The following is a 26,383-nucleotide window of genomic DNA, read 5'->3' as shown; positions in this document are numbered from 1 at the left end:
CACATGGGCTCAGAGAGAACACGTAAACTCCATTAAGAAATGAGTCAGCCAGCAAACTAACCCAGGTCTTTTCTTTGAGAGGCAAGATAGTCATCAACATGCGTCATTGCAGTGCTCCTATACGTTTTATTTCTGACTGGATGAAACACTTCTTGTGCTTTGTTTTACTGCATCCGTACATTTGATGCAACCTAGTGCTAATTTATAGGCTCTTTTAGGTTATTCTGTGTTCATTTAAATATATCAGTAAATAATTTGGGTGAAAAGTGATCAAATTATTATTTTGTCAAGACCCTGCAGCCGTGTACATATATACAAGTAACATTGTAATAATGCATCACTATGAAGAAACTCGCTGTCCTGTAGTGATGGGTGAAAATGTCTTCGCCTGAACGCTATACTATTCTAAATGATACTGTTGTTATTCTGTAGCCATCGCTGAACTTTGAGCGTTTAAGCCAAACAGATCAACATCTGTAGCAAACAAAGGGTCAGACTCCAGCAGAATCCTAATGAGCGGAGGAGAGTGAGGGAACCAGCTGCCCTGAAGGTGAAAGTCTCACAGATTCACATCTGCTCGGTATCGTCTCAAAGTGTGGACTCACAAGGGAGACATCTCATGTGAAAACAATCCTGTTTACAAACTAGTCTGCACACAAGCACACCCCTTCGGCACTGGCATCATTTATTAAAACGTTTCTGCATCATGGCTGCTCGAACGTAAATACTAAGCTGGCTGTGTTACCCACACCATTACATTTTGAAACTGATATTAATAACTATTAAACACTTGTGCGCAACTTTTGAATTGATTGTGTACAATAGCATATTAACAGCATCAACCTTATAATTCACAACTAATATAAACCTGCTGTAGATTGAGTAGAATGTTTAGAACTGAGTATATATTTGATAATATAGTGTGTGGATAAGAGCCTAAAAATGTTAAAAGTACAAAAAAGCTGTTGTTTTTTAATGCTATTACATATATATATTTATTTTTTAACATCATACAATGGAGTTCCAGCCATGCAATGGTGTGGTCCTGACCACTTGAGCTTCACAGTGAAAATACCACCAGTTTTCATCCAGTTCTGTGTGGATTATTCATGTTTTCTCTGCACTTTCTCCACGTACTCTGGCTTCATCTCTTAGCCAAAAACAAGCCCTCAAACAAGTCTCTAAATTCCACATGGGCTTCAGTCCCTGTGTTTTCCTGGTAATGGACTGGTGACCTGTCCTTGGTGTTTACACAGTCAACTGGGATCAGGTCCAGTGCCCTGCCATCATGAATTACGTCCAGCAGTATAGAAAATGGATGGATGGATAATAAGAGTATACAAAGATTGTATAGTGTTCACCATAATATAATAAAAGAAGAGGACTGCAAGTTATTCAGTCTGCATAAGTAAATGGGAATATGATGTAGAAGAGGTAATGCAGGTCGATCACAATCGTCTTGAATAACATCATCTGTCCATTTATGAAACGTTTCAATAATGCAGGATGGGTGTGGGAGGCTGGAGTGAGGCATTAAAATGAATAGCTTCCAGACTTGGTCTGTCTATTAGTGTATTTCTAACATTTGAAACCAGGCAAAAATTATATATTTGAATAATGAAATTGAAAAAAGTTAAATTACACAGCACTTCAATATTTTATGCCCTACATACTGTGTGAGAATATACAACAGGGAAACAGAGATTCCACCGAAATACACAGATAAAGGTTTGTACTTTAATATGTCTCTCTTGTTTCTTGTTTGAACAATGTTTTTATTGTTTTTGGCCCTTTTACTTTATTCCTTTTATACCTTTCTTTGTCTTTTTCTACTGATTACAATCATGCAATCATTACTCTGCAAAGCTCATCATATAATGTTAAAATCATCTCTCAGCTGTTATTTCCAAGTTGATCTTGATCCACATGTTTGATTTGGCACAAACGTTACACTGGATGTAATCGAAAGTGCCATTCAGGGGCTTAATAATGAAGGTGTTAAATGAGAGTCCGAGCCTTATGAATGCCAGCTGATGTTTGTGCCCAGCTGACATAAAAATAATAATATATATTCTGTTTAAGCCATGCTACAGGCGTTTCCCTGAAATCATTCAGAGATCAGAGAATTTAAACGTCATGTTATGTGGTAAAGAATACATTATGTCAGCAGTAATTTGGTATAAATAGTATACAATCAAATAAAGCTAACATGGCAAAATGTAACAATTCATTATGATCTGCATCATATTGTGTAATCTGGATTTTATTAACTTGCACACATTGTTATACTGCAGAGGTTCATTTCTAAAACAAACACACCAAAAAACACCAAAACACACTGTATGCTATTTCCTTCTGTCATGTTTGCTACTTACTCGGGGCAGCCTGCTCCGTCTCTGCAGGCTCCTGCTCAGTCTTCTGAGGCGGCCCCTTGATCTTGTAGACCAAAGCGAGGAGACGGCCTTTTATCGAGGTGTCCTGCTCCGCCTCTTCCTCCTCCACTGGTATTCCTAAAAGGAGAAATACATTTCTGTCAGACACTCAGAGAGTGCTTCATACTGTATGTGCCAAGAGAGAATACATGTTAATCCTGACATAAATATCAAAATTAAATAGATTTCATATGAGAATTGCCAGTCATGTCATTTTCATGAACTATGCACACTTTATAAGTAAGTAGTTGGACTCTACCACAGTGCAGCCGCAGTTCGTCATGGAAGGAGTTTAATTCCTCCTGGATGTCCTCGGGACAGGGGCAGTCTTCTCCTGCACTGAAGTTCAGCAGGATGTTGATCTGCACAGGCAAGTAAACAGAATGAAAAGGTTCTACCAAGCAACGGAGGGAATATAAAACTTGTTTTTTTTTTTGTTTTTTTTTATGACAAAGTACAGATGAACAGAATGAAGCACATTTAACACAAGAGTCTGGATGAGTGACTGAAAAAAGAAAGCACAGCTGAAAAGCCTGTGATCAACTCAAATTCCTCATTTTTTTACAGGTAATTTTCTAGAGAAAAGAGCTCGAACAGGTTTTTTTCAACGACAGAAATAGTTTGATAGAGTTTAAACCAACTTGAGTCATAAGAGAAATTAAAAGACTTCATCACATGATGTAGTCCAGACATTAACAATGAAACCTTTTCTTTTCTTTTTTTTTTTTTGGGGGGGGGGGGGGGGTCACTCACAACCTACCTTCAAATCACTGAATATAAACAAAAAGCTTCTTAAAGTTAAACGTGAGCAGAGACCTATTTAAGTCATTCCGATGTCTATTTCTGTCACAGATTTTTAATAATCCATGCGAGGAACACACAGGTCATCTCTGCTAACATGTTTCACCTGCTGCTCACTGCTATGGCTTATTTATTGTGGCTGCAGGCAAGTGCACATATACAGTACCGGCAAGAATAACAAGGTGAAGGTGGAGTTAACTATTTCAACCATTAGTGCCTGGCAATCTCACTTTTCTTTTACCTACTATTTCAGAGGCTGCTATGTTGAGTTTAAGAATAGAAGATGAGCAGAAAACAACATGTACCCGTCAGTGACGGGTATCAGGTGTGATCTGCTCATTATGTACAGCAATCTCAGTCATTGATCCAATCATTACACAAAGAGCCGAAAAACACTTCTTTTTATAATATACAAAATTGCAATGTCTCAGGGACACAACTTCAGCTTTTGATTTTTATCTTAAGGAATTGTGTGAGATGATGTTTTATTCGATTCAATCCTGACTTGGTTCTTTCATTGTCAAAAACAAACTGATAGCCGAGATCACCTGACAACTCAGAGAAACATCTCGGTTGCATATCCATTAGGCCCAATCCTGAAAATGTATGGTCATATAATTTCCAGGTGATGACACATCACTTCTCTTTCCAAACGGTGAAAGATGAGCAATATTCTTCAGCTGGTAAGAATAACAACCATTATACCTCATTTCAGTGCTTTACAGTGCCATAATAAGCAGCTGCAACTCTGGCAGTACACATGCTGAAAACCAGACTAATAAAAAGGATCACTCTTGGCAAAGATGCTCAGCTGTGGTAAATTCTGAACTTCACAGTCACTGTCTTGACCTTTTCCTCAACAAATCTGAAATGTCTCCAATGAAATGACTCTTGAAATGTGTCCAACATTTGCAGTGCGGCTAGGAAATAGTAGTGGGTGTCGTCAATGTGCACGAAGGGTGAGCTTGAACAGAAAGCAAGAAAATAAACCTGATGACTAAATTCAAAACCGTAATGTGTTCCGTTTCTGCTGTAAAGTTCAAATGTGAGTTGACAGCAGCCATGTAAGATGCTTGTACCCAATTAGATGCTCTGATGATGAAACGCCTGCACCGTTTTCTTTTATGCAGCACTTTCTCACAGAGAACCTATTTTTTTGGTTTTCCCCCTTCACTTAAAAACACCAAAACTCAATTGGGTCGACCTGAAAGCAGCAGGTGGGGAAGAGCCCCAAGAATATCTTCGGTTTGATGACGGGCTTGGGGTCTTTTGTGTATCGGGTTCTCTCTCTGTGCCTGTGTGGGTTTCCTCTGGGTACTTCAGGTTACTCCCACAAGCCAAAAATATGCATTTGAAGTAATCGACGAATCGACAATGCCCTCAGCTGTAAATGTGACGATATATATGTGTGTGTAACACTCTGTCTCTGTATTTGCCCTAATATGTACCATCTTTAAATAGTCAGCTGGGATCAACTCCAGCACTAAAACTCTAATTTGAATAAAGTTGTACAGAACATGAATCAGCACGGTAGCTCACACCACAATATTATTACTAAATTAATGATAATCCATATTCTGGGGGACAAAAGTCTGGCATCTGCTCCAGGAGAGTGACCAATGCACCAATGTCTCCCCAGTTAGAAACCCGACCTCTCAAAAGTGAAAGAGGCCGATCGCTTCAGCATATGCTGGTCAAGTCAGTCAACTGTGAGGGATATTTTGGTCTAAAAGCTATAGATGGCATCCACCGCTCTCTCTGCTGATTTGACTTAAATCTCTAAGCAGCACCTTCTGTAAGCTCTGCAACTCTGTTCTGTTTTCGTACTGTAATTTTCTATTATGTTTTTTTTTTTGTTTGTTTTTTTAAACCACCTCTGTTTCTTTGAAAAAAATAAAAAATACACTGCTGCTGTGTCTCACAATGAATTCTGAGCTGTAAACGCACTTGAAAGTTAAAGGCACACTGTAACACGAGCTTTGGGACTAATAACAATTTTCTCCTCCTAAATGCCAGACGTTTAGCTCTCACTGTTCAGCGACTCACTCCAAGTTCAATTTAGCTTCACATACGGCCCAATTTACCCTCTGGGGCTTCCAGGAGAAAATGAAGTTAAGAAACAAGTAAAACCTAAGAGAACACAGAGAACAATGAAACCCCACGTTTCAGATTCTCTCTAACAGCCAAGGTCAGGTTCTTTTTTTTTTCGTTTAAGTTTGACCACTTTTGGTTTCACTATGTAAACTTTTAATGTTTTTCCTGTGGTTAATTGGTGCTTGTATATGTCCTCTGTCTCCGCGTGTGTGTGCGTGTGTGTGTGCAATCAGCTGGGACCAGCCCTGCGACACTGAACTGGATGAAGAGGTGCAGAAAATAATTGGATGGAGTCACTGAAGTGGCGGCCTACCTGCTCGTGCGGGGGTGAGCGAAACTCTTTGGTCTTCTTGGCAGTGACGGCGGCAGACATGTTGAGAGCAAGCATCAGCTCATTATAGCGGAATTTCTGATTGTACTGCAGCTTGGAGACGAAGTTGTCAGAAAACGAGACGATGGACTCGATGCGGTGCTTCAGCTCACAGTCGCAGAAATAGTGGAGCAGCTCGCACATCTGGAGAGCACAAAAACCCCGTCTGAGGATTAAAAGTTTGACTGTTCTGAGGGATTATTTTCATATTATCTTTATATAAGGAGAACTCATGCATATTAGTTCCATTTCCCAGATATTATCCGCCTCTATCATTTGTGGTTTCAAGTGTCAAGCTTTCAGTGTTTATAGCTTCGTGAAGTTTCTGTCGTTGATAGGTTATTAGTATGCTGCCACGTCCTCCCGTTGCCCTCATGCAGTCACTTCTCAGCGAGAGATAAATCATAAAAGCTGTGAACTGCTGACAAATGGAGAATTAGTGTACCAAATCGCAGGAACGCAAATAAGACGGGCAAAATTGAACTTTAATTAAAACCTTCATAGAACGCTCCAGCTGCTTGATAGAGTCCCGATCAAACTGTAATGTGTGTGATTTGTCAGGATCATTTTAATCACCTGGCGTTTGACAGACTCCGGTAAGGACTTCTCCAGTAGGCCTTTGACGGGCGACTTGCTCTCCTTCGTCTCCTCCTCTCCCGCCTCCACAGCCTTCTCCTCGTTCTTGCTCACGTCCTCCTTCTCCCCCGTCACGGCCACTTCCTCCCCCTTCCCTTCCTCCCCCTCCTTGCTTTCTCCAAACACGTTGGGGTCGATCAGGAGGAGGATGAGCCTCACCTCCTCGCTGGTCAGCACTCCCATGATTAGCAGTGTGCCAATGAGCTTCAGGATGGGAACAAACTGGTACTCAACACTCCCGCCCACCGGGTCTCGGATGTGGGTGCCTCCGCCCTGCACAGCTTCAGCCAGCATGCTGATGGCCTTATCCTTCAGGATGAGTAGTGGCATCTGGGGGCTGCAGAGGTACTGCTGGCGTTTGGTGCTGATGATGCCGACGGGGGAGAAGTTGACCCGAGGTTTGAGGGAGGTGCTCAGGCCCACACCGGGCAGCGAGTGTTTCTTGGACTCATCAGGGAACAGCTTGATGGAGCGCGTCTCGTCAGTCACCGGAATAATGAACTCGTTGTTCATCATCAGACGAGCCTCCTTTGCCGTCTCAAGATGGATGCTGGCGATAAGAATTGCAGTGAATTAGTTCAGTCACTGCATGTGTCTGGAGCCACAAGCCTTTAGACTTTTCATCAATTCACTCAAGATGTTGGGCTTCAGAAGAGGTTTTCTGAATAATATAAATGCACCAACAGTAAAGTCTACAGCCTCATTACACAGACATATTATTAAACACCAGAGGGAGGTGACAAGGTTGTTGATCAATACCAGTGATTCAGCAGTAGCTGCTGAAATAATGACACTCCTCACAATTAGTTATAATCAAACTTCTGCAAGGATATCACCACCCATTTCTTCGTGCTGTAAAACTTCATGTTTATGACAGTTGGGGGGGTTCATGATGTCAAAGTCGCAGAAAACATTTCTGAAGTAGGATTTTTAGCCAATTCCAAGGCAACAGAAGGCAAATAATTACACTCTGTGTAAGCTGGCAGTGCAAATGCATTGCAGAAAAACCATTAGATTTCTGTGACGAATTTGCTTTCCGAGTCTGTCCAGCGTTTCATCATTTTAATCGTTCATGAAGCCGCACTTTACACCATATTGACTCATAAATCTATCACAGATCGCCATTAGATAATCTGATGAGACCGAATATTGTTAAACTTCTTGTCGTTTTTGTGCATGATGGATGCGAATTTTCTAAGACTTGTAATTGCAAACGACTTGACCAAAAACTCAATATGAGGAGCAGCGCAATGAGCACACACCTGATGAGGACGTTGTAGAAACCGTCTCTCAGCATGCCAGACAGGTACTGGTTGTCGATGGTGTAGAGGAGCTGTGATTGGTCCAGGTGGCTGCACAGGGCGTGAGCGACACGAGTGTTTCCCAGTGCACAGAGGGAACAGTACAGCTTCAGGGTGTGGTAGTGGAATTTCCTCAGGCCTTCAAGCTCAGACAACTCCAGGATGTCCAAACACCTGCGAGAAAGAGTGAAGATTTCAGCGACACAACCTCAACACATAGCAAGAGAAGTGGATACTGATGTTTTATGACTTTCTTAATATGCTTTAAGTCCAGTGCAACTTAAGTATATTTGCTTGTTCAAGATGAATGCAGTTATGTGTGCCACTGAGTGCCACTTTAACATTTCCTATAAAAACTAAACCCATCTGTGTGCCCAGAGGCATGTTTGCTGTATAATGAGACAATGTCAGAGTGTGTCGCTTTATTAATTCAAAGAAAATCGATTGGGTCATATGCATTAGTCCACAGTTTAATTGGTCAAACAGGCAATGCTTTGTTGTTACATTAAATTGTCTATGTGGTTATGAAATACCTGCAGCAACGTGTCGATTTGCATTTCTAATTTGAGGCAGTGAAACAGGAGCCGGGCAAACTGGAACAGACTTTGATCCTCCGTTTAATTAGAAAAACTGATGCATGCTTACATGTATATGATTTATACATACAGTTAATATATGGTTAAAAGTTTTCTAAATTATAGACATTACTTCATTGAACTTCAGCTTTTTTGTTTTGTTTAGTTTTTTTTAATCATAAGAGATCTATTGCTACAGTCATGCTCAGACTTGTGAACAGTTCCTCCATGTGAGCTGAAGCAGTTAGTTTTATCTCTTTCACTTTTACAACAGTTTGACAAATCAGTCTTATAAAGGAATAATAAAGTTTAAAATTTTCTTTCGCACTCATCTCAAAAGATTTAAGACAAAGTTAATACCTGCTAAAAAACATGGGGTTTCCATAGAACATGGGAGCCGGCCCCTCTAATTTGATGCTACACTCAGAATATGCCAAATATTAATAAAGGAGAATTAAGTACAACCCTTCTGAAACATGAACTGGACGATAAAACACCAGAGGAGGAACTTCAGAAGGTCAAAACGGAGCTTTAAATGTCTTTTAGCATTTTGTACCGGTTTTCTTCAGGTATATGTACAGCCATCATCTGCAGCGACTCCAGACACTGGACCACCCAGCCATGCCGCTCACTGACACGAGCCGTCTCCACACTCAGGAAGGTGTTCGGCATCCGACTCCACAGCACGGCCACGATGGTCTGCACGTCCAGGCGTGGTGGGCACTGAGGCACCGGATTCCTCTGCTCGCTCTTGAATATAGCGGAGGAGAGCGGCATGGCATCCTGAGATTGGAGGGGAAAAAAAGGAATAAACACATTCAAGAATATGTTGTATTAAATAAAACACTTTACACTTTCTTCAAGGTCTAAGGAATTCAATGTGTGATGTTTTCGGAGATGCTTAAAAAAATCCTGGAATTTAACTATATGAATAGATCATTTCCAATTATTATTTGTCTCATATCATCCCAAAGAAGTGATGCCAGTATTGGGTTTGCATATTTCGATGATTTAATTCTTCCTACAGTGCAAATGGTTTCAATTAAATTACTTTGCAACACTTAATCAAATGAGTGGCTGAGTCAGAAATTAGGCCTGTTGGCCAGTGTGTGAATCCTATTGAAAAAATTAAGAAGCTCAAAGCAAATTGATTTCACATACGGTAAGTGAAATGAATCACGAATGGGAAAAAAAAGAAAGAAACCCCACCTTGATCTTGACGAATTCAAACTGGAAGAGGTTGGCACTGGTAGGGAGAACAAACACAGCCGGGAAGAGTTTGGTGTTGGGCTCCACCTGAAAATATACAAAGCAATGTTATTTGCATTACATACAGACAGATATCCGTCTTAGTTTGGTCATAAAGTAAAAAAAGAAAATGCAGAAATATTCATATTAGACACTTTGAGAGAACTCAAACAGTAAGTATTTCAAAGAACTGTGCTTCTTGGTTTTGCTCTTTTTTTGGTTTATTCTGGTAGAAAATTGTCAGTCGGCCTCTTCACCTCTAAGCCGGTGGATTAGCTGGAGCTTTTAGTCCAAGTTCAATAAGTATTAGAAGGCAACCGCCGATGACAACCATCACAGATTAAAGATAAATATAAAGACGGAGAACAAATAACTTCAGCTTTCATGTTATAATAGGACAAGAAGCTTTTTATCAGGATAAAAGCCTCCTGATTCCCTCGGTGGGCTTTTAGAAAATGCCAACTCACAGTTACATCAGGCAGTGGAAAGAGGAGACAAACTGAAGACAATAACAAGTGGAGAAAAAGAATCAACACCATTCAGAGCATCATTTCAGCAGCCAGTCAAGTCTTTAGTATGATGCCCAGCAAACCTGGGATCAGCGAGATGAGACAAGGATTACTGAGCAGATGTCTGTCTTTGTTTCGACTGTAGCTGTGAAAACAGATGAGAGCTGAGCTGTATAATTTCCTAACAGCCTCCCAAAATGTCCAATTTACTGTGGTGCCAACTTGGAAATGCTACCTGAAAGTAAGACTGAACGGGAAATCTCTTTTAGTGCTCGTGGGCAATAAAAAACATGAGGCTGGTGCCATCTTTCAAGAGATTTAAGAGTGCAAAATGGCTGAGTCAAATCAATTAAGGAGAGGAGTATTAAAGAGTGGTTATCCCAATTTTACTCAACTCCTTTGGCTTCATGTCAAGCTTCTGATTCAGCTTTATTTTCATTCCAACCAAACAAGCGAAAAAACCGAGTTCAGCTTTCAGACAACAAAATCAAAAAGTTAAAATAAAACAACAAAACATTTTATAAGGTTATTACATACACTGTAGCTAGTGTTAAAAATACAGTAAATAGATAAATGTCTCAGCGTTGATTAGAAAAACATGTTTATTGCAAGCTTAAAATACACATCTTGAGATTAATGTCAAAGGTAAAAAAAATTACTTTATTCTTTTTTTGTATCACATTATTGTTCCATTTCTCCAAAGATGAACAATTATTACATTCTAATTTATTTATATTACCGTTAGTTCGGTTTGGCTCCAGAAAATTGACACTTTGAGTCAGACATGGATAGATGAACAATTTTTGGAGGAAAAACGTTTTTCATTTTGTATTGAAAACAAACACTTATTTGATTGACTGAATAAAATTCAACAAATGAGAAAGACTGTTTAAACTGAGGATTGTAGATGAGGCTGCCTTTGTTCCTCTGACCTCTATGTCTGCCTCTTGAGCTCCATTATGCTTATTTACCTGATAAGTTGTGGGGAGCTCCTTTCCGTTGGCAGTGAAAGAGACGAGGCCGGTGGCCAGGTCGATCAGACAGCCGATCTCCAGGTCGGAGTTGGAGCGGGAGGAGGGAGACGTACCAACCGCGTCTGTTCCACACACCATGTAGCAGTTACCTCTTTGGACACTGCAGTAATACACAAGAAAAAGAAATGAGCTCAACTCAATATTCATGAATACAAGTGAATGCACATATCTAGCGGCAAAATAGACTGGTGCACAATGTATTTTCATTATGTGCAGCGCTCATCGATCTGGGCTGGCTTGTAACTGTCGCTTCATTCATATTCACTCTGTTACACACAGACACTCTCCTCCATGTTTACTCCTCTGAATACAGAATGAGGTCGGAAACTGCCTGATAAAAAAAAATAACTCAATAAGTTTTGGGTTTATCAAGTAAAGAAGAAATTACAATTCAAGGTAGAGTGCAGCCTGGGGTAAATTCTAATGTGTTTGTTTAATCAATGCAAAAACTTTTCAAACATCATTTGAAGACATTTTCAGGAATTTAAGTTAATCTTTTGGTCTTTTCAATGAAAATGACTCCAATATATGTTATTGGAAAATAACAATATTGTGTTATTTGTGCAAATTTACATTCATGTGTGAGATTTGCTACATCTTGTACAGTTTTTTATTGTGCACAGGTGGTACGTTAGCAGATTTCCTGGTGTGAGCATGCTGGTTGAAGGGACAGAGTACAGAGATTGCATCTTCTCTCTCTGAGCACATGTGAGTGTGTGTGCATATGGTATGAGTCTGTAGCACTGTAATGGACTGGACAACTGCTTTTTCCAACATCAAGGATCCCTGCAGTGTTTAGAATATTTTTCTTATGGGTAACATTTTTCAATTTGTCTTTCTTGCGATAGTCCTTTAAGCTGAAAAAAAAAACCAATACCTCACACATATATTCCTTTACATTCAGTCTTTTGGTTTTACATTTCCTTCAAACACAATGCGGTGCCTCACTTACTTGGAGCAACTTCAACTTCACACTTTTATGAAATCAATAAAAGATGAGTTAGAAAATGCAACATACTGGGAGAGAACACAAAGGTCTCACCACAAAATGCAATTTTGAAAACAATTTGTGCTTTGGGGCTTTTAGTATAATAGCTGTAGATGTTTTTTTGTTTTTTTAAAGCAGCCAGCTTGCCTTTCATGAACGCGGCCCCTCTCGTCTCCCAGTGTGACGGTGACAGTGCGCGTATCGCAGAGGTTGAAGTTCTTGCTGTAGTAATGATAGTCTGGTGTGACCCAGCCCACCCACACTGAGGCCGGGTCCTGTCCAGCAAACACTCTCACCGAGTGGTAGTACTGCCAATTCAAGAAAAAAAATAAAATAAAAAAAACATGAGTGCAACAGGTTACTTTTACCAAACACAGAGCAACACTTTAGTCTACAGATGTATGTTCTTAGAATGGAGGTTGATTTACAGTGGTGATGCTTCCATAGTCAACACTTCCATCTTCCTTTGGAGGATGGCTGCAGAGACAAAAGCAGACCACAGGTGTAGATTATCACTTTATTTTATGTTAGGAAAGAAATGACAATATGGATCAACGTTACATTCACACAAACACGGTCTCTATTGAAGAAAGCAGTGACCAGTAGATGTCTGACCTGAGTTTTAGAGATTCGTCCAGAAGCTTGTCTGCGGAGTAGAACTCCACAGGCATGCTCAGTCTACAATACACCATGTCGTTGTTGCTATTCTGGGTGCCGTATGTCTTGTGGGTGACCTTCAGACACGGCGGGCTGTCCACTGTCCCATCGATCCTCGTCACCTGAGGAAGTGGGAGTCAGAAAATACAAATAAAAATCGCAACCCAAGAAAAGTGTTCACACTGTTAAAGAACCCATTTAAACCTGGTGATGAAATGTAAGGTGGACAATTTTCAAAGTGGAAAAAGTATTATCCATTGCAAAATAATTGAATAATTGACCATATCTGAGTTCTTTCCTTGACCCCTGTAAACACTTAAAATATTAAACTTTTCACTTGTAACCATCGATACGTGAATCCTGATGGTCTCGGAGGACAAATCTTGCAGGAGGAGGCAGTATTAGGTTTGTTACCAGTGGATGTCAAAGACCAAGAAAAAAAAAACCTGCTGGACCAAAACCAGCTCAAGAAATCAAGTGAAGTCTGACATAGAGATGATTCTCTTTATTTAACCGAACTGAGAGCAAGATTTAAAAGAAGACTATGTACAGGGCTCTACTTTTGATAACCCAACTACTCACATATCAGTGTTCTACTAAGTGCTGTGCAAGACTAGGCAAAAACTCCTCCGTCATATAACCAAGTACTATTCATCATCCAAAAATGCTAATTTAACGACAACTGTAAATGTGAAAAGTAAACGGGGTCAGTGTATCATTAACACCAGCTGCATTGTTCATTATAATAATGTTTTTATTCAAAGGAAATGGCACCAATATCCCAATCTAACTCTGGAAACCGCCGACCTTCATGAATAATACTTTATACGGTCATAAGTGTAACGGGGCAATAGTAATAATACTAATGATGATGGAAATGCTTCGCTACCTCAATGTGCATGTGCTCCGGAGGAACGTTGACAAAGGTGGGCAGACGCTTGCTGAACCACATGGTGATCTCTCTTTTCATGTTGACCGCAAACGGCTCAAAGCCCTCCTGCAGGCCACACATGGTGTAGTATTTAAAAGTGCTGGCGTCCTTGCCCAGGTTCATGCGACCAATCTGAGACATTCCAAGGCTGCAAACGGGGATGAAGCCTGAGGGAGCAGAGGAATCATTGGAAAGTTTGCCAGTGAGGGGAAAAAAAATGCAACATAAATTACTATTTGCTACCATTTGTCAGTGCTTCTTGATTCATGCTTACTAAACATTTGATCGGTCAAAAGCTACATACAACAGTATTATGATATATTAAAAAGAAATGTGTTGCAACAATATTGGGCATGTCTATTTTGTTGAAATGCATCTCTTCATTAGTGTGAAAAATGAAGTAAATAAAGTGTTTTGTCATGTGTTCGTGCAGTTTTTAAATCGTCTACGCTGAAGAAAACATCTTATATCAACTCTAAAAATAAATTGTAATTACTTTCCCCTATTCCCAGTTGACCATCTTTCCTCTCTTGGCCTGAAGGACAGCTTGCTTACAGAGTAATTACTCAATGGCACGATGAACTTCATTAAACGACAACATCATTAGCGCGTTGTACAATTATTTCTCCCTGATTCTGCGTAAACTTTAGAAAAAGTCTCTTCTGTGTGAGACGCTGTGGCGGTAACATACAAAGCATAAATCAATAAATTATCCCTGGAGTTGAACTGCACTGTGGATGTCTCACCGTCCTCTGCCTCAAAGTCAGCAAAGCAGAGCTCAGAGCCTTTGTTGGTGATCAGGAGTTCTCCATTCAGGGTGAAGATCATAGATTTGTCCTCCATGTTGATCATGCAACCGACAACGTCACCCTTTTTCCAAGGATGTCCAAAGTAGCGGCTGCCTGCATGCATGCGTCGTCCCTAGGGAAATTAAAGAAACGAAATCCTTGTTTTGAGTGTACTGTCATGAATAGTGAGCAGTAGTAGCAATTCAAAAGATTCAATGTTCAAAACTTGTTTCACAAACTTGTGAAAAAGGAGCGCAGGTAGCTTTTTACTTTTGTTACTGCTCGAGCGCTATACCTTTCCTAAAAATGTGCCTCTATTCTAACAAAGTGGCTGTAGGGTGGTGAGGTAAAAGAACAATAATGTTTACCCGATAGCCATCAAAGACAAAGGCTTGGTCGTCTGTGCCCAGTTCCACGTCAGGTCTGCAGCCCGGTCTGGCCCAGCCGACCCTCATGTCTCCTCCAGTTAAGGCCTCAAACTCAAAGTACCATTTCCCTGTTTTCAAAGCGTACGTCTGCTCCACGCGGAAAAAACGGATGGTCTCGATGCTCTGATTGTCTGACACGTGCACAACTTTGGCCAAAGAGGGACAAGCAGAATTGAAGCTTTAGCAAGATGAATACACAGACATATGTATATCTTACATTGAAGTTGAGCAATGATAAAGTCATTATTATCATTATTCATGGTTTCTAAAACAACCGCAGAGTTAAAGATATGTACTACTTAATGTTGCATCAGCTCGCATCCTTATGACAAATTTCAACTTTACCCACTTATAAACATTCAAAAACAGGAAAAAAGCAAAACAAACAGAAGTTGTACAAGCATGTTGTGTTTTAGGTGTTTTAGGTATTTTCATCGTGACTATCATTAAGAACATGCAGTGGAAGCAGTCTAAGCTCTCCTCAGACCAGCGAAGCAATTCAGCTCATTTCTGCAATTTTTCCAGCAGGGTATATATTTTTAAATGTGAGTGAGCATTCATAAAGTTTTTAAGGGTTTTGTGTTGCTGCCATGTCAGCAGCTGGGTCTCACCCTCCTGGTCAGGCGGGTCAATGTCATATCCATATCCAACCATGGTCCTGATAGCCTCTCTCAGACTGTCCCTGTTCGATTTCTTTGTGCGCTCATCCAGCAAAGCATATGGCACCAGGCGAGGATTACGCCTGCTCTTCAAATCCTGTCAGAGAGGAAGTTAAACTCTCTTTTTAAAAAAAGATAGTATGCAAATAGACCACAATTACTTTTCATAGCAGAAAACACTGACGTGGGAAATGCTTAAGACTTTTTTCTACTGGTCTCAAAAACTGGTTCATGAGTTTTACCTGCTGGATGCCATAGGTCCATCCTTGTTTGATTCGGTCTTTGGCCCACACATTATGTGCATTCTCAGCCAGTTTATCAACTAGAACCTCCTGACCTGCATTCAGTTTCACATCAGAGAGGTCCAGTGGCGCAGGCTTATACCCATTAGACATCACATAGCTGCGGATAGAAAAACAGGGCAATGGCAGCGGAGGAAGGTTAAAGCACAGCATACATGACCTCAAACAGATTAGTTTGTGTTTTGAGCAGACAACCAATGTCCCCATAATATGTAGCCGGAAAATATATTTAAAAAAATAATGAATTATTGGCATCATACGATGACGGTAGATTGAAGTACATTCAAATGGAGTATATATTGACAGGGATCCAATTTACAGTACCAATGAGCAAGTATGTTAAATCCATGAAATATATCAAATGCATGCATGTTGATTAAAGTTAGTGACCTACAATTCGTCCATTTCAATAATAAAGTAGTGGCCATGAATCTTGTTCTAGATGAAATGTTTGCAACGATCACACCAATCTAAGTTGCCCATCCCAGCTCTAAAGCATTAGATTAAAAACAAATCCAATATTGAATAAAGTGGGAAAACATCTTACTCTTTGGGTAGTTTGATTTTCTTCAGATCATCCTCGGCGTTAACATTGACCTGGGCAACATGGCATCCCAGTGCCAACAAGGTCCTGAGAAAAAAAGACAGACACAGAGGATAAACAAAGACGTTACGCTTTCTCAGCGTAATAACGTCCCCCTGAGTGTCTTCTACACAGCTCATTAGACATTGACAGATCTCAGTAGATCGATACAGTAACACAGTGAAAACAATCTGCTTTGGCTGTGGGGGTACAATGCACAATATGTAGTCGTCAAAGCTTATCAGATATTTGGACCAAATATTTCTTTTAAAAAAATCAATCCGGAACTTCAGTGGGGAGACGCAAGTCATTACAGGCGCTGCTTTAATCATATCCTTAATCTGCTGTTGCTCAGCATTCAGCAGCAGCAATACAACAAATAGGTAATAGGACTATTTAACAAACTGCTCAGCCTTACTTCAGCGTTTCACTAGACATCTGCAAGTTGTAGTTCCTCTCAGTTTCTGGCAGCTTGGTGAAATCCACAAGGCAAGGGTGCTGCCGCTTGTTGTCATCACGAACCTGAGGAGACACCATTGAATCTCATGACGTCCACATATCGTCTTTATTCCACATGTCAGGAAATCGATGGAAGATGTCAGTTTTACTTATGAAAGTTTCTTTATATTTGATTTATTAGTACTGAATGTTTTGAAGTTTAACTTTTCAGATTTATATCCTTTTTCATGTGAATTTCTCAAGATATTTCCTTGTAATGTGTGGCTGAGCTCATATCAAACACATACCATAAGATAATTTCAAAATGGGAGTAAAGTGCTGCAGCTTCAGAACCATTGCTGAAATAGAAACATCACAAATGTTTTTTTCACTTGATTTACTGAATTGGAATTCAGATTAACCGTAATCAGTGTTGATTTCAGTTTCGATGTCCTTTATCCATACAATTCGTGTAAATGTAACACACCACATTATACAGCTTTGTTATGTTTGTCTAGTTTATGGAACGACTTTATCGCTAATGCGCACAAGGCCTTGTTGTTCTATATGACAAATAATCGTATAATCTGCACAATCCTGCATACATTGGCTTAACATGTATGCAAGCCTGGTGAAATATCATGTTTGTATGCCAAACAAGTTCAATGAGGCCATTTACATTTCACGAGAACGAGAACAAAAAAACATGTACCAACCACCAACATGTGGGAATTGGGAAATGTAGTAAATGTACCTTGTTAAAATGATGCAATGGATTCTGGTTGCTGTGGGAACTTTTCTGATCTTAAATCAATTGTTTCCTCTTGTGATTTCACACTTCAATCTCATCCGGCTTGTGTGTAGTTTTATGGGGCCGGCCTGCCAAGGAACTGAAGAGGAACATTACCTCTGACTATAAATCTCGCCTTTTTACGTGTCTATGTCCATGAATATGGACTGTTTCCTATGATAAAGAAACACATTTTAAAGAGGTGACATGAAGAAATGTCCAAATACACTTTTTAACTTTTTAATCTAATTTTACTGTTAAAAAATTACTATTATTATCATTATTATTTTTTTTATCTCAGTCATTTGTTTGGCCATGGGCACTGGAGTATAGCACAATAAAAGTGGAAAGATTGCTAGAAGAATGCTGAAAACCCACCCACAAAAAGGACACTATGGACCCCTTTTTTTTCACCTATTTGTATTCAAATCTATAACATAATATTCGTTACATATTTAAAGGAAAAACCCCTCTAATGTAAATGTGATCAAGCATGACTCAGGATTCAGGGGGGAAAAAATTAACTGCTGAGGACAATAACCAATGGACAGATGCTTTTTATATTCCTTTGGATGACTTCATGTCTCAGGTGTTGATTTTTCTTTTCCTACTGAAACAGAGAATAGCTTGAATCAGCTCAGAGTCACTATGGCAGAGAAATTTATAGCCACATTCAGGCTCTCAATAGGAGGCTGCTCGTGACTCTTTCTGATAAAGCACTATCTGCTGAATAGCACCGCGGTGCACCGAAAGCATGAACGACGCGCAGTAAGGCCATGCTCGCTCAAACTAAACAATAGAGCTGCATTATATTGCTTCATTATATCATCCTGCTGAATATCTGCTGCTCATCTGAAGAGGCTTTTGTTTTGGCATTTGTGCTCCATCACTCTGAGCTCATTGAGCTTGTTACAGCAAAATTAAAGACCAAGCAGCTGTTTGGCTCTTTAAACGCTGCCCTTAATAAAAGTAAAGGACTTAGGTTAACCCCCCGACTGCTGCTTCCTCCCAGCCTTAATTAATGCGGATGTTATACTCTCGGAAGGTGAGACACTCATTAGGTTTGCTAAATGGCCGTTGTGGCGACAGCCTCGATGGGAAATGATTCTGTGATAACTGCTACAGTACAAAAGAGGCGGCGAGTGTGATCAGACTTCTAACGGGCCGCTCTCTAATGAGGAGGAAGAGTGACGGACGGGAAAATGATGGGATGAAGCGAGAACAAAGCAGTGGAGACAGGACTGATTAAATGTCTTTATAGATGTCTGGTACGTTGACCACCATTACTCTAAGCTACACATTTGGGCATTTTCAATAAAAAATGAGGCTGTTGTTAATCTGACAGAAGAAAGCCTGATTATAGCAGAAGATTGGTTACCCGGCGCACTGCAGTTTAACAAGAAATGTACTGACAAAAAGTGTCTTTGCAGCTTTTTAGGATATCATTCCACATTTTCGAACGTTTGTTTTGATCTATCAACATCCCGCCTGGGATTATTCTCGAAATCTTTAATCCTTTTTATATCAGATGGATTGTTTTCAGATCAGCGCATGCTGCCAGAGAGTATTATAACTCCTCTAATCAGTGATTTCTTACAGCTGTAAACATACTGGTTTTAAAGCGTTATCTTCAACAAATCAGCAGTAAAATACTTTTAAAAAGAACATATGGCGATACTTGCTCCTGTTATGATGTCAGACAAATAGTTTTATTGTACATTACTTGAAGAACTGGCATGGTAACGACATAAAAAGTATGTCTGAACAAGCCTGCACAGTGCACTGCTGTCGGGATGAAAAATGTGCTCAATCAAAGGTTTTCCAGTCATTATAGGTGTCTGAGTCAATTAATCTAATCTTCAGAGTCATTGTCCCAAGTCTTAGATTTGGTTTTGGGAAATCTTGTGTCAATGTTTGGAGAAACCGATTTTCCAAAGAGCAATATTTTGAGAGGGACCCAAAGATTACACAGTGTATTGGGAGGATACTTGCTCGATAGTGTATTTCATGATTACCTTGCCGTACGTCCAGCCCAGTTCAATCTTATTCATCCCCCACAGTTCATGGATGTTTTCTGCCAACTTGTCCCGGATGTTGTCCAGATGAGGAGGAAGAACAATCTGCAGAGCGAGAAGAGAAACCAATGGCACATTCAAATGGGCTGACGAGTGAACATATCTTTCTTTCTTCTATTTTGCTGTGGTTTCATTCCTGGGGATTGTACAAAGTTTGTTACTGAAGTTGCAAGTCAGAACCCAATTTGCATGTGTACTTCAGGGCCTTTGCTGAACATTAAGTAACTCTCAGTTGGGAAATTCCTGATTCCTCCTGATGACTTGAAAAGCAACATATTTTACCTTTCTCTATCAAATAACAAATAAATAGGAGTAGAACAGTGTTAAATAAAGACAATTCCCCCAGTCTATGTCAGTTGTGAGTTTTCTGAGAGATTGAAATACTTCAAACATTTTAATTGCAACGGTTAAAATGAAACAAATTGTCACAAATATGTGAATAAGGCAATCGTGTCAAACTCTATCAGGGTTGATCAAACCCACAACACCCATGACTGGCATTTTTCTGTATAATCAACACAGTCACACTCACATCTGCCCTGCAGTGATTCATACATTTTTCTTGGCTGTATCTTATGACTCAGCTTCTTACCTGGCTGGTGTCAACAGGAGTGGGAATGAAGGAGGCCTGAGAAAGGAACTGGGTGGTTCCCAGAAGATCACGAACCCCCTCATGGTCCCTCTTGTACTCCTTCACCGGCTCCACATGCATCTTCTCTTTGGGCAGCAGGGCCTCATAGCATGGGGAGTAACCGGCGGGCGGCAAGAACTTGAAGTCACCGTGTCGTCCACCCAGCAGAAAGCGCACCCTGAGACGAGAAAGTAGAAAACACTGGATGGTGGTGCGTAATTCACATCCTTCACTTATCTTTTTAAGATTTATTTATTTCACTGAAATGTAAATGTAGCTAATACTTTGTTACTAAATGATAGCAGGCCTACAATGAGATGTAAAATCATATCTAGGCAGAGCTGCATATGTTTTTTTAACTGATGATAAATAACTAAGTATGTTTATATAATCCAATGCAACTATATCACATAGGTACACATATAAAACCATGGATGATGACTATAAGACTACAAATTTTTTTCAGTATTCTAAAAACAAATTCTGAAATAAATTAATTGTATTTTCTAAAATAAAGATACTAAAAACACATGGAGTCAAACTGCTGCTTGTAACGCTATGAGGTATCAATACGGTCAACAGTGTAACTTTACCAAACTCACTAGATGTTTCTTCTTCCTCACGTTGTGTTACAGACATTCTCTAGTGTCTTCAGTCTATTCCTCACATGGCTCTCCTGCCTCGCTGGTTTTGCTGCTTCAGCTATTGTCACTCAAGTTCTGGTTCTGCCTGCTCCTCACGTATAACGTCATCTTCGCTGCTATCAAAAATTTCTGAGATGCAGCATTATAAAGCCTTTGAACAGCTTTTTTAAAATGACATCCAGTGCCTGTGGCTATTTTGTATCCGCCACTGAATGTTAGATCTTCAATGTTACACAAACCCCCTTTGTTAGACTTATTTCCTATTTTTTGGCACAAGTATTCAGCTTTTAGTCATCTTTAATGTTTTTCTTTTTTTTTCTTTTTTGGGGGTGGAGGGGGGTGGGGGGTATTTGCGGTTTTTATGGAACAGGAAATAAACAGGCAAATAAAACCAGGGAGAGACATTAATACGGTCTAAAGCTGGAACGGTAGACATTACATTTATACTATGGTTGAGTAAGCTTTTATTTACCATCACAGCGGGGCTTTTTTTATGTAAACTAATAAGGGGAGACACTTTCATTTGTCTCGGCAACAAAAAAAATAAATAAAAGCAAGCATCTCTGTTGGTAGTTTCTTCCCGATTTATTCTGCTCATAATGAATTCAGAGCCTTACTTGACACCTGCAGAGAAGCTGACGACAGGGAAGAAGAACCCGTCTGTGTTGAAGTCCTCGAACATGCCCTGGACAGGCTGCCCGTTGATCCTGAAGGACATGCTGGGAGCGCCCAAATCCAGACAGCAGCTGACAACGTCGTCTGAGTTCAGCAGGTGCTGGTTAATGGAGGCCACGGCCCTCGGGATACGACCTAGACAACATCAGGCAGAGACGGAAAGGGACGATGGATGGTTGTTCCGGCTGCAAAGTCATTGCAAATTTAGGGCAGGATGATCAGCCAGGAGGGGAGAAGGGGAGCAGAGAGCTGGAGAGAGGGGCGAGATTGGCTTTAAAAGGAAAGACGTGGAATGGATGTTGGGCGGTGATGAGTATTTTAGCAGATTTAAAAAGTTAGACGGTCGATATTAGTGTAATGCTGACAGGGTAAGAGCAGAGAATAAAGAGACTAATAGGACTTTAAGCCTCACAGCGCCAAGCCAATAACTGGTAATACAATTCCCAACTTCTGACGAGTTCCTTCCTCTCTAAAGAAGACACAAAGCAAATCTGCAATAAGCTGAAGCTCCAATAAAAGGCCTGACATTAGATAAGGTGTAAGGCTTTTCAGGAGATATAAAGGAGGCGCAGTGAAGCACTCAGTCTGTTCTGTGCAGGTTGGACGGGAGACTTTCACGTCAGTGTCAGCACTGTGTCCTTCGCTGTATGTGAAAAGTAAAAAGCAGCCTAGAGAGTGGACAGCAGGCTGCTGCATTATTCACAGTTCTTTCAGGGCAAAGTCCCTCCATATGTCCTTTCTTTTTTTGTGTGTGTTACAGGAAAAAACCGACATCAATTTCAGCTAAAACCTGCTCGCCTCAGATTGGGATTTGGTTATTTAGCTTGTTCAAATAATGCGAGGAATATCTAGCCCACAAAAAAAATGAATAAGCTTTTACTTGCACATTGTTTTTTGGTTTGCCTCATAGGGATTTCAAAAAGAGCCCAAAACAAGCAAAGCTAAAAACTAAATCCATATGAAATGCAAATATAAAACACAATGAGTTTTGTCATGCAAAATAAGCAACACTCCAAATTAAGCTGAGAATAATGCTTTCACATTAGTCTTCGTTGCTGACATCAGTCATAAACTGTCCAAGAAAGACTTGACAGTTGTCTTCTTGCAATCTATGCAGGTGAAAGAATCCCCAAGCACCTACAAATGGTATAGAGACATTTTGAGAAGTCTATTTCATAGTTACAGGACTAAACACAGAGACACACAATCCCTCACACCACGGGCCAATAATACAGAGACCAATCAACTTGCATGTCCTTGAAGTGAGAGACAAAGCCACAGTACCCCAAGAAAACCCATGCACACACAGATTATGTATATTCTATTTCCTGCACAAAAGGAACTTCTTCCTGTAAAGCACCACAGTGCTGCCAACCCATGAAACCAGCCCATGGCAAATCTCAAGCTGAGACTCTTACCTGACCAGAGATGAAGCCCATCAAAGCTGTAGGAGAACAGATCATCCCCAACGCCGTTTCCTCCCCACCCCTCTCCTCCACCGGGGTACGGAGCGTAGCCTTTCGCGTTGGCCCAGCCCACTCTCAGGTGAGTCGGCTCTCCATTTACAAAGTGGTCGACCTGGTCAATGACCAGCTCAAAATACCACTTCTTATACTGAGCTGATCCCTCTGCCATACCCAGGAAGATGTTTGGCCTCATACTGGAAGGATGAAGGAAAAAATTATCCTGCAGCCTCACATGTTTCAGCCTCAAATAGGGTTTATTCTTCAAATGTTTGTGATCACTAACTGAGTTTGCGCTGTTCTTTACCTCTGCACGTCATTGACCAGTCGAGTCTGCAGCAGCAGGTCCCTCTTGGGAAGCAAGTTGTCACAGATCAGATTCTGATTGGCTCGCACAGCGACTCCATTGCAAACACAGAGGGAACACAGGACATCCAGAATCTGATGGGAAAACAACAAATTAGCACTTATGTCAGACACTTTGTTTTTTGATCTAATCAAAAGGATCATTCATGCACAAGGAAATAAAAAGCTACACCTTGTTATCTTTGGTAAATAATCAGTCATGCAGGCAAGATACTCCTTAAAGACACAAAGTGTCTCCAGGTCAGCAGGACCTTCCACCTGCCACTCATGATTCGCAGCTGTTATTTACGAGGATGCCCTGTCACGCCTGGTGCAGTTTACAGTGTAAATATTAGTAGACAGACATACCAACCCTCTCTGTAAACAGAGGTGCCAAACCAACAGAACTGCCCTCGCTTCAGGAGAAGCTCAGACGCGGGTCTGAAAAGTACAAACTGATTCAATTTCTTTAATCAAGAATGAAATGTTCTCAAAGCACACAAGCTGCCCTTTGAAGGATAATTCTTCGATCCATAGGAGTTCTTTGAGAAAACAACTTCAAACGTTTTTCTTAAATAAGGTCATGGAAAAGTCTTCAGAGTTATCTAATAGATGGAGCTTTCATCTACTCTGAAAGTGAACTCGATATCAAATTCGATCATCACAGCATTCCAAACTCAAGCAAACTCAGCACCCCTGTGTTCTGTAGCCTTGTGTGAGCGCGTGCATCCTGGCCTTGTAATAAACAAATAATCCATCCAGGGTGTACGCTGCCATTCAGCCATGTAAAACACACATCTGGAACCAAAGGTCTACTGGACCATTTAGCTGAAATTGAGGGCCTTACATCAAAAGCCAAAGACCTCCCGGTCAAAAACACATTTGTCTGATATTTAAGATATTACTCTGACATCACGCAGTGTTTGTGCCCACCTTGTGGTTGCGTCCATGCTTGTAAAGCAGAGAGATGATGGATTTAATGTGCCCTCTCTGGATGATGTTCAGAGCCTCTGGGCTTTCTACCAAGATGCAGTGAAGGACTTCCAGGATTCCTAGGGGAGGGGGGGTGGTTATACAAAATATTTCCCATTTTTGGATCAAACAAATCATCAGGAGACGACGTCGTAAAATCAGTGTAGAAATTATTTATTGCAGCCACGATACCTGATGAAGATTCAAGTCGCTCCAGTTTGCTGACCAGCCAGTCTAATTTCCGGGAGAACTGAGTGCAGTTGTTTCTGTTGCCACGAATCAGTGAAGCTTCACGAGAAACAAAGGTTTCACAAAATGTGGACACAGTTTAGACACAATGCATACTATTTAAAATTAGTCAAACAGACGCATCTAAGTGGTGAATGAATTTGTGACATATCAAAATTTGACGAATCTATGATTCAGGCACTCCTTGCCTTCCTAAAAGCAGAGGTGTGTTGCACTGTGTCTTTCCTCTGTGGTAACATTAAGAAGTCTGCTCATTACTTTACTGCCTAATTTTTCACCACTTGGATTCAGCGACACTAGACTGATAATGCAAGTAAAACAATTTAGCAGCACTTTGTGCCAAAGGAATACTGATGAGTGTCTAATCTCCTTTGATTCTGGAAAAGCTGTGATTCAATCCGAACACGTGGGAAGAGCCACGCCACCAGTCGAGGGCACAGATGCTCACTGAGGGTGATGTTAATGTGAAGTTAAAGGTCAGACACAAAGGGGAGAAGTTGCGGCTCCACAGACCACAGACTTGAAACTACAACTTAAATTAGCATACAGATTATCAAGTTATACTCGTCGAAGAATACACTGAGCACAAAGCTTAAAAAAATAATGGCGATGATGTAATAAAGGATTCCAATTAGAGGAACTCCCCAATGACCCTCACTTCATCACCTCCGGCACAAAAATTATAATTAGTTTTTATGGTTTGAAATTACTCCATTTATAGTTTCTCTCAGCATGATGACAGAATGATAGCAATGCATTGCAGCATAGTATATTCCTTCAAATGTATTAATTTAGCACCTATGCATGTTCACCAGGATGTCACAGTGGTAACACTGGAGATTTTTTAACAGGTGATCACAAATCTTTATAAAGGAAGAATCATATTTCTCTCATCAAAAATTCAAATATTTAAAATTACACAATTTAAGTAGCCAACCTCAATATGCTGAGGAAGAACTTGTAACAGCTGCTTTTCAAACTTTCTACATGTGAGAGGCTTTGACTCTGATGGCAGGGTAGATTTTTGGCTGTTTAAATGGCAGGCAGCCAGGTTGGGCAGCCAGCCTCTTTAAATTGGGTACCTGCTCGTTTCAGAATTGTTTCTGTTGTTTCATAAAAAAATATATCATGAGTTCATGAATATATTTAAGGATTTTTCAGCCTATTTATCAGGCATGATTTTTTCATGAGCCTTTTAGAGACCTCATGTCTGCAGGATTAGGCATTTATAAATCCCTTACCCATGGATCAATCTATTTGATTTATTTTGATTTAAAGTTGTTGTTTTTTTTTACAGTATAGTCCTTATTTTCTTGTCTTCATATACTATTAATGATTATGTATGGATTTGTTTTACTTTATTGCTTCATTATTTTACACTTGTTTAATATATATTGTATTTTGTCACAAGAGTTGCATAAATATAGACTGATTGATTGATTGATTGATTGATTGATTGATTGATTGATTGATTGATCGATTGAGTGATTGATCGATTGATTGATCGATTGATAACAAGTGAAAATCCTGTCATCGACACACTGAAGCTATATTCTGTCCATGTTCTCACCATTCAACAGACAAGTTGACCATTTAAGCAAATAACCACCACTAACTTTAAAGTTCTGACCTCCCCCGTAGCAAGACAGGAGCAAACCAAGCCCACCCACAATTCATCAAGGAAAGTCTGCTTCACCAGCCTGCCTCCTGTATCCTTGGGGGTGACCCCTCTGTGGGAAATGCTGAAGCGTGCTCAGAGGGGTGT

The 26,383-nt window shown here is 40.3% G+C and overlaps 1 protein-coding gene across 1 annotated transcript in view; it reads right to left on the bottom strand.

Moving 5' to 3' along the window:
* Positions 1-26,383, bottom strand: part of ryr3 (ryanodine receptor 3) — a gene marked incomplete at its 5' end in the record, with an annotated part of 112,208 nt that overhangs the window by 46,410 nt on the left and 39,415 nt on the right. The window contains 25 exon segments of the mRNA XM_080514075.1: positions 2,376-2,510; positions 2,692-2,794; positions 5,641-5,841; positions 6,274-6,883; positions 7,596-7,808; positions 8,766-8,992; positions 9,419-9,505; positions 10,938-11,100; positions 12,136-12,296; positions 12,417-12,465; positions 12,604-12,767; positions 13,535-13,743; positions 14,323-14,497; positions 14,733-14,938; positions 15,404-15,548; positions 15,694-15,853; positions 16,301-16,384; positions 16,755-16,858; positions 19,580-19,684; positions 20,232-20,448; positions 21,532-21,724; positions 23,008-23,249; positions 23,360-23,493; positions 24,331-24,449; positions 24,562-24,657. Of these exon segments, the coding sequence (XP_080370201.1) occupies positions 2,376-2,510; positions 2,692-2,794; positions 5,641-5,841; positions 6,274-6,883; positions 7,596-7,808; positions 8,766-8,992; positions 9,419-9,505; positions 10,938-11,100; positions 12,136-12,296; positions 12,417-12,465; positions 12,604-12,767; positions 13,535-13,743; positions 14,323-14,497; positions 14,733-14,938; positions 15,404-15,548; positions 15,694-15,853; positions 16,301-16,384; positions 16,755-16,858; positions 19,580-19,684; positions 20,232-20,448; positions 21,532-21,724; positions 23,008-23,249; positions 23,360-23,493; positions 24,331-24,449; positions 24,562-24,657 (4,302 nt within the window).

Source organism: Blennius ocellaris (genome assembly GCF_963422515.1).
Source record: "Blennius ocellaris genome assembly, chromosome: 18".
Lineage (NCBI taxonomy): Eukaryota > Metazoa > Chordata > Actinopteri > Blenniiformes > Blenniidae > Blennius > Blennius ocellaris.
The sequence above is the reverse complement of the archived record's forward strand: the minus strand, read 5'-3'. Positions and strand labels throughout refer to the sequence as shown.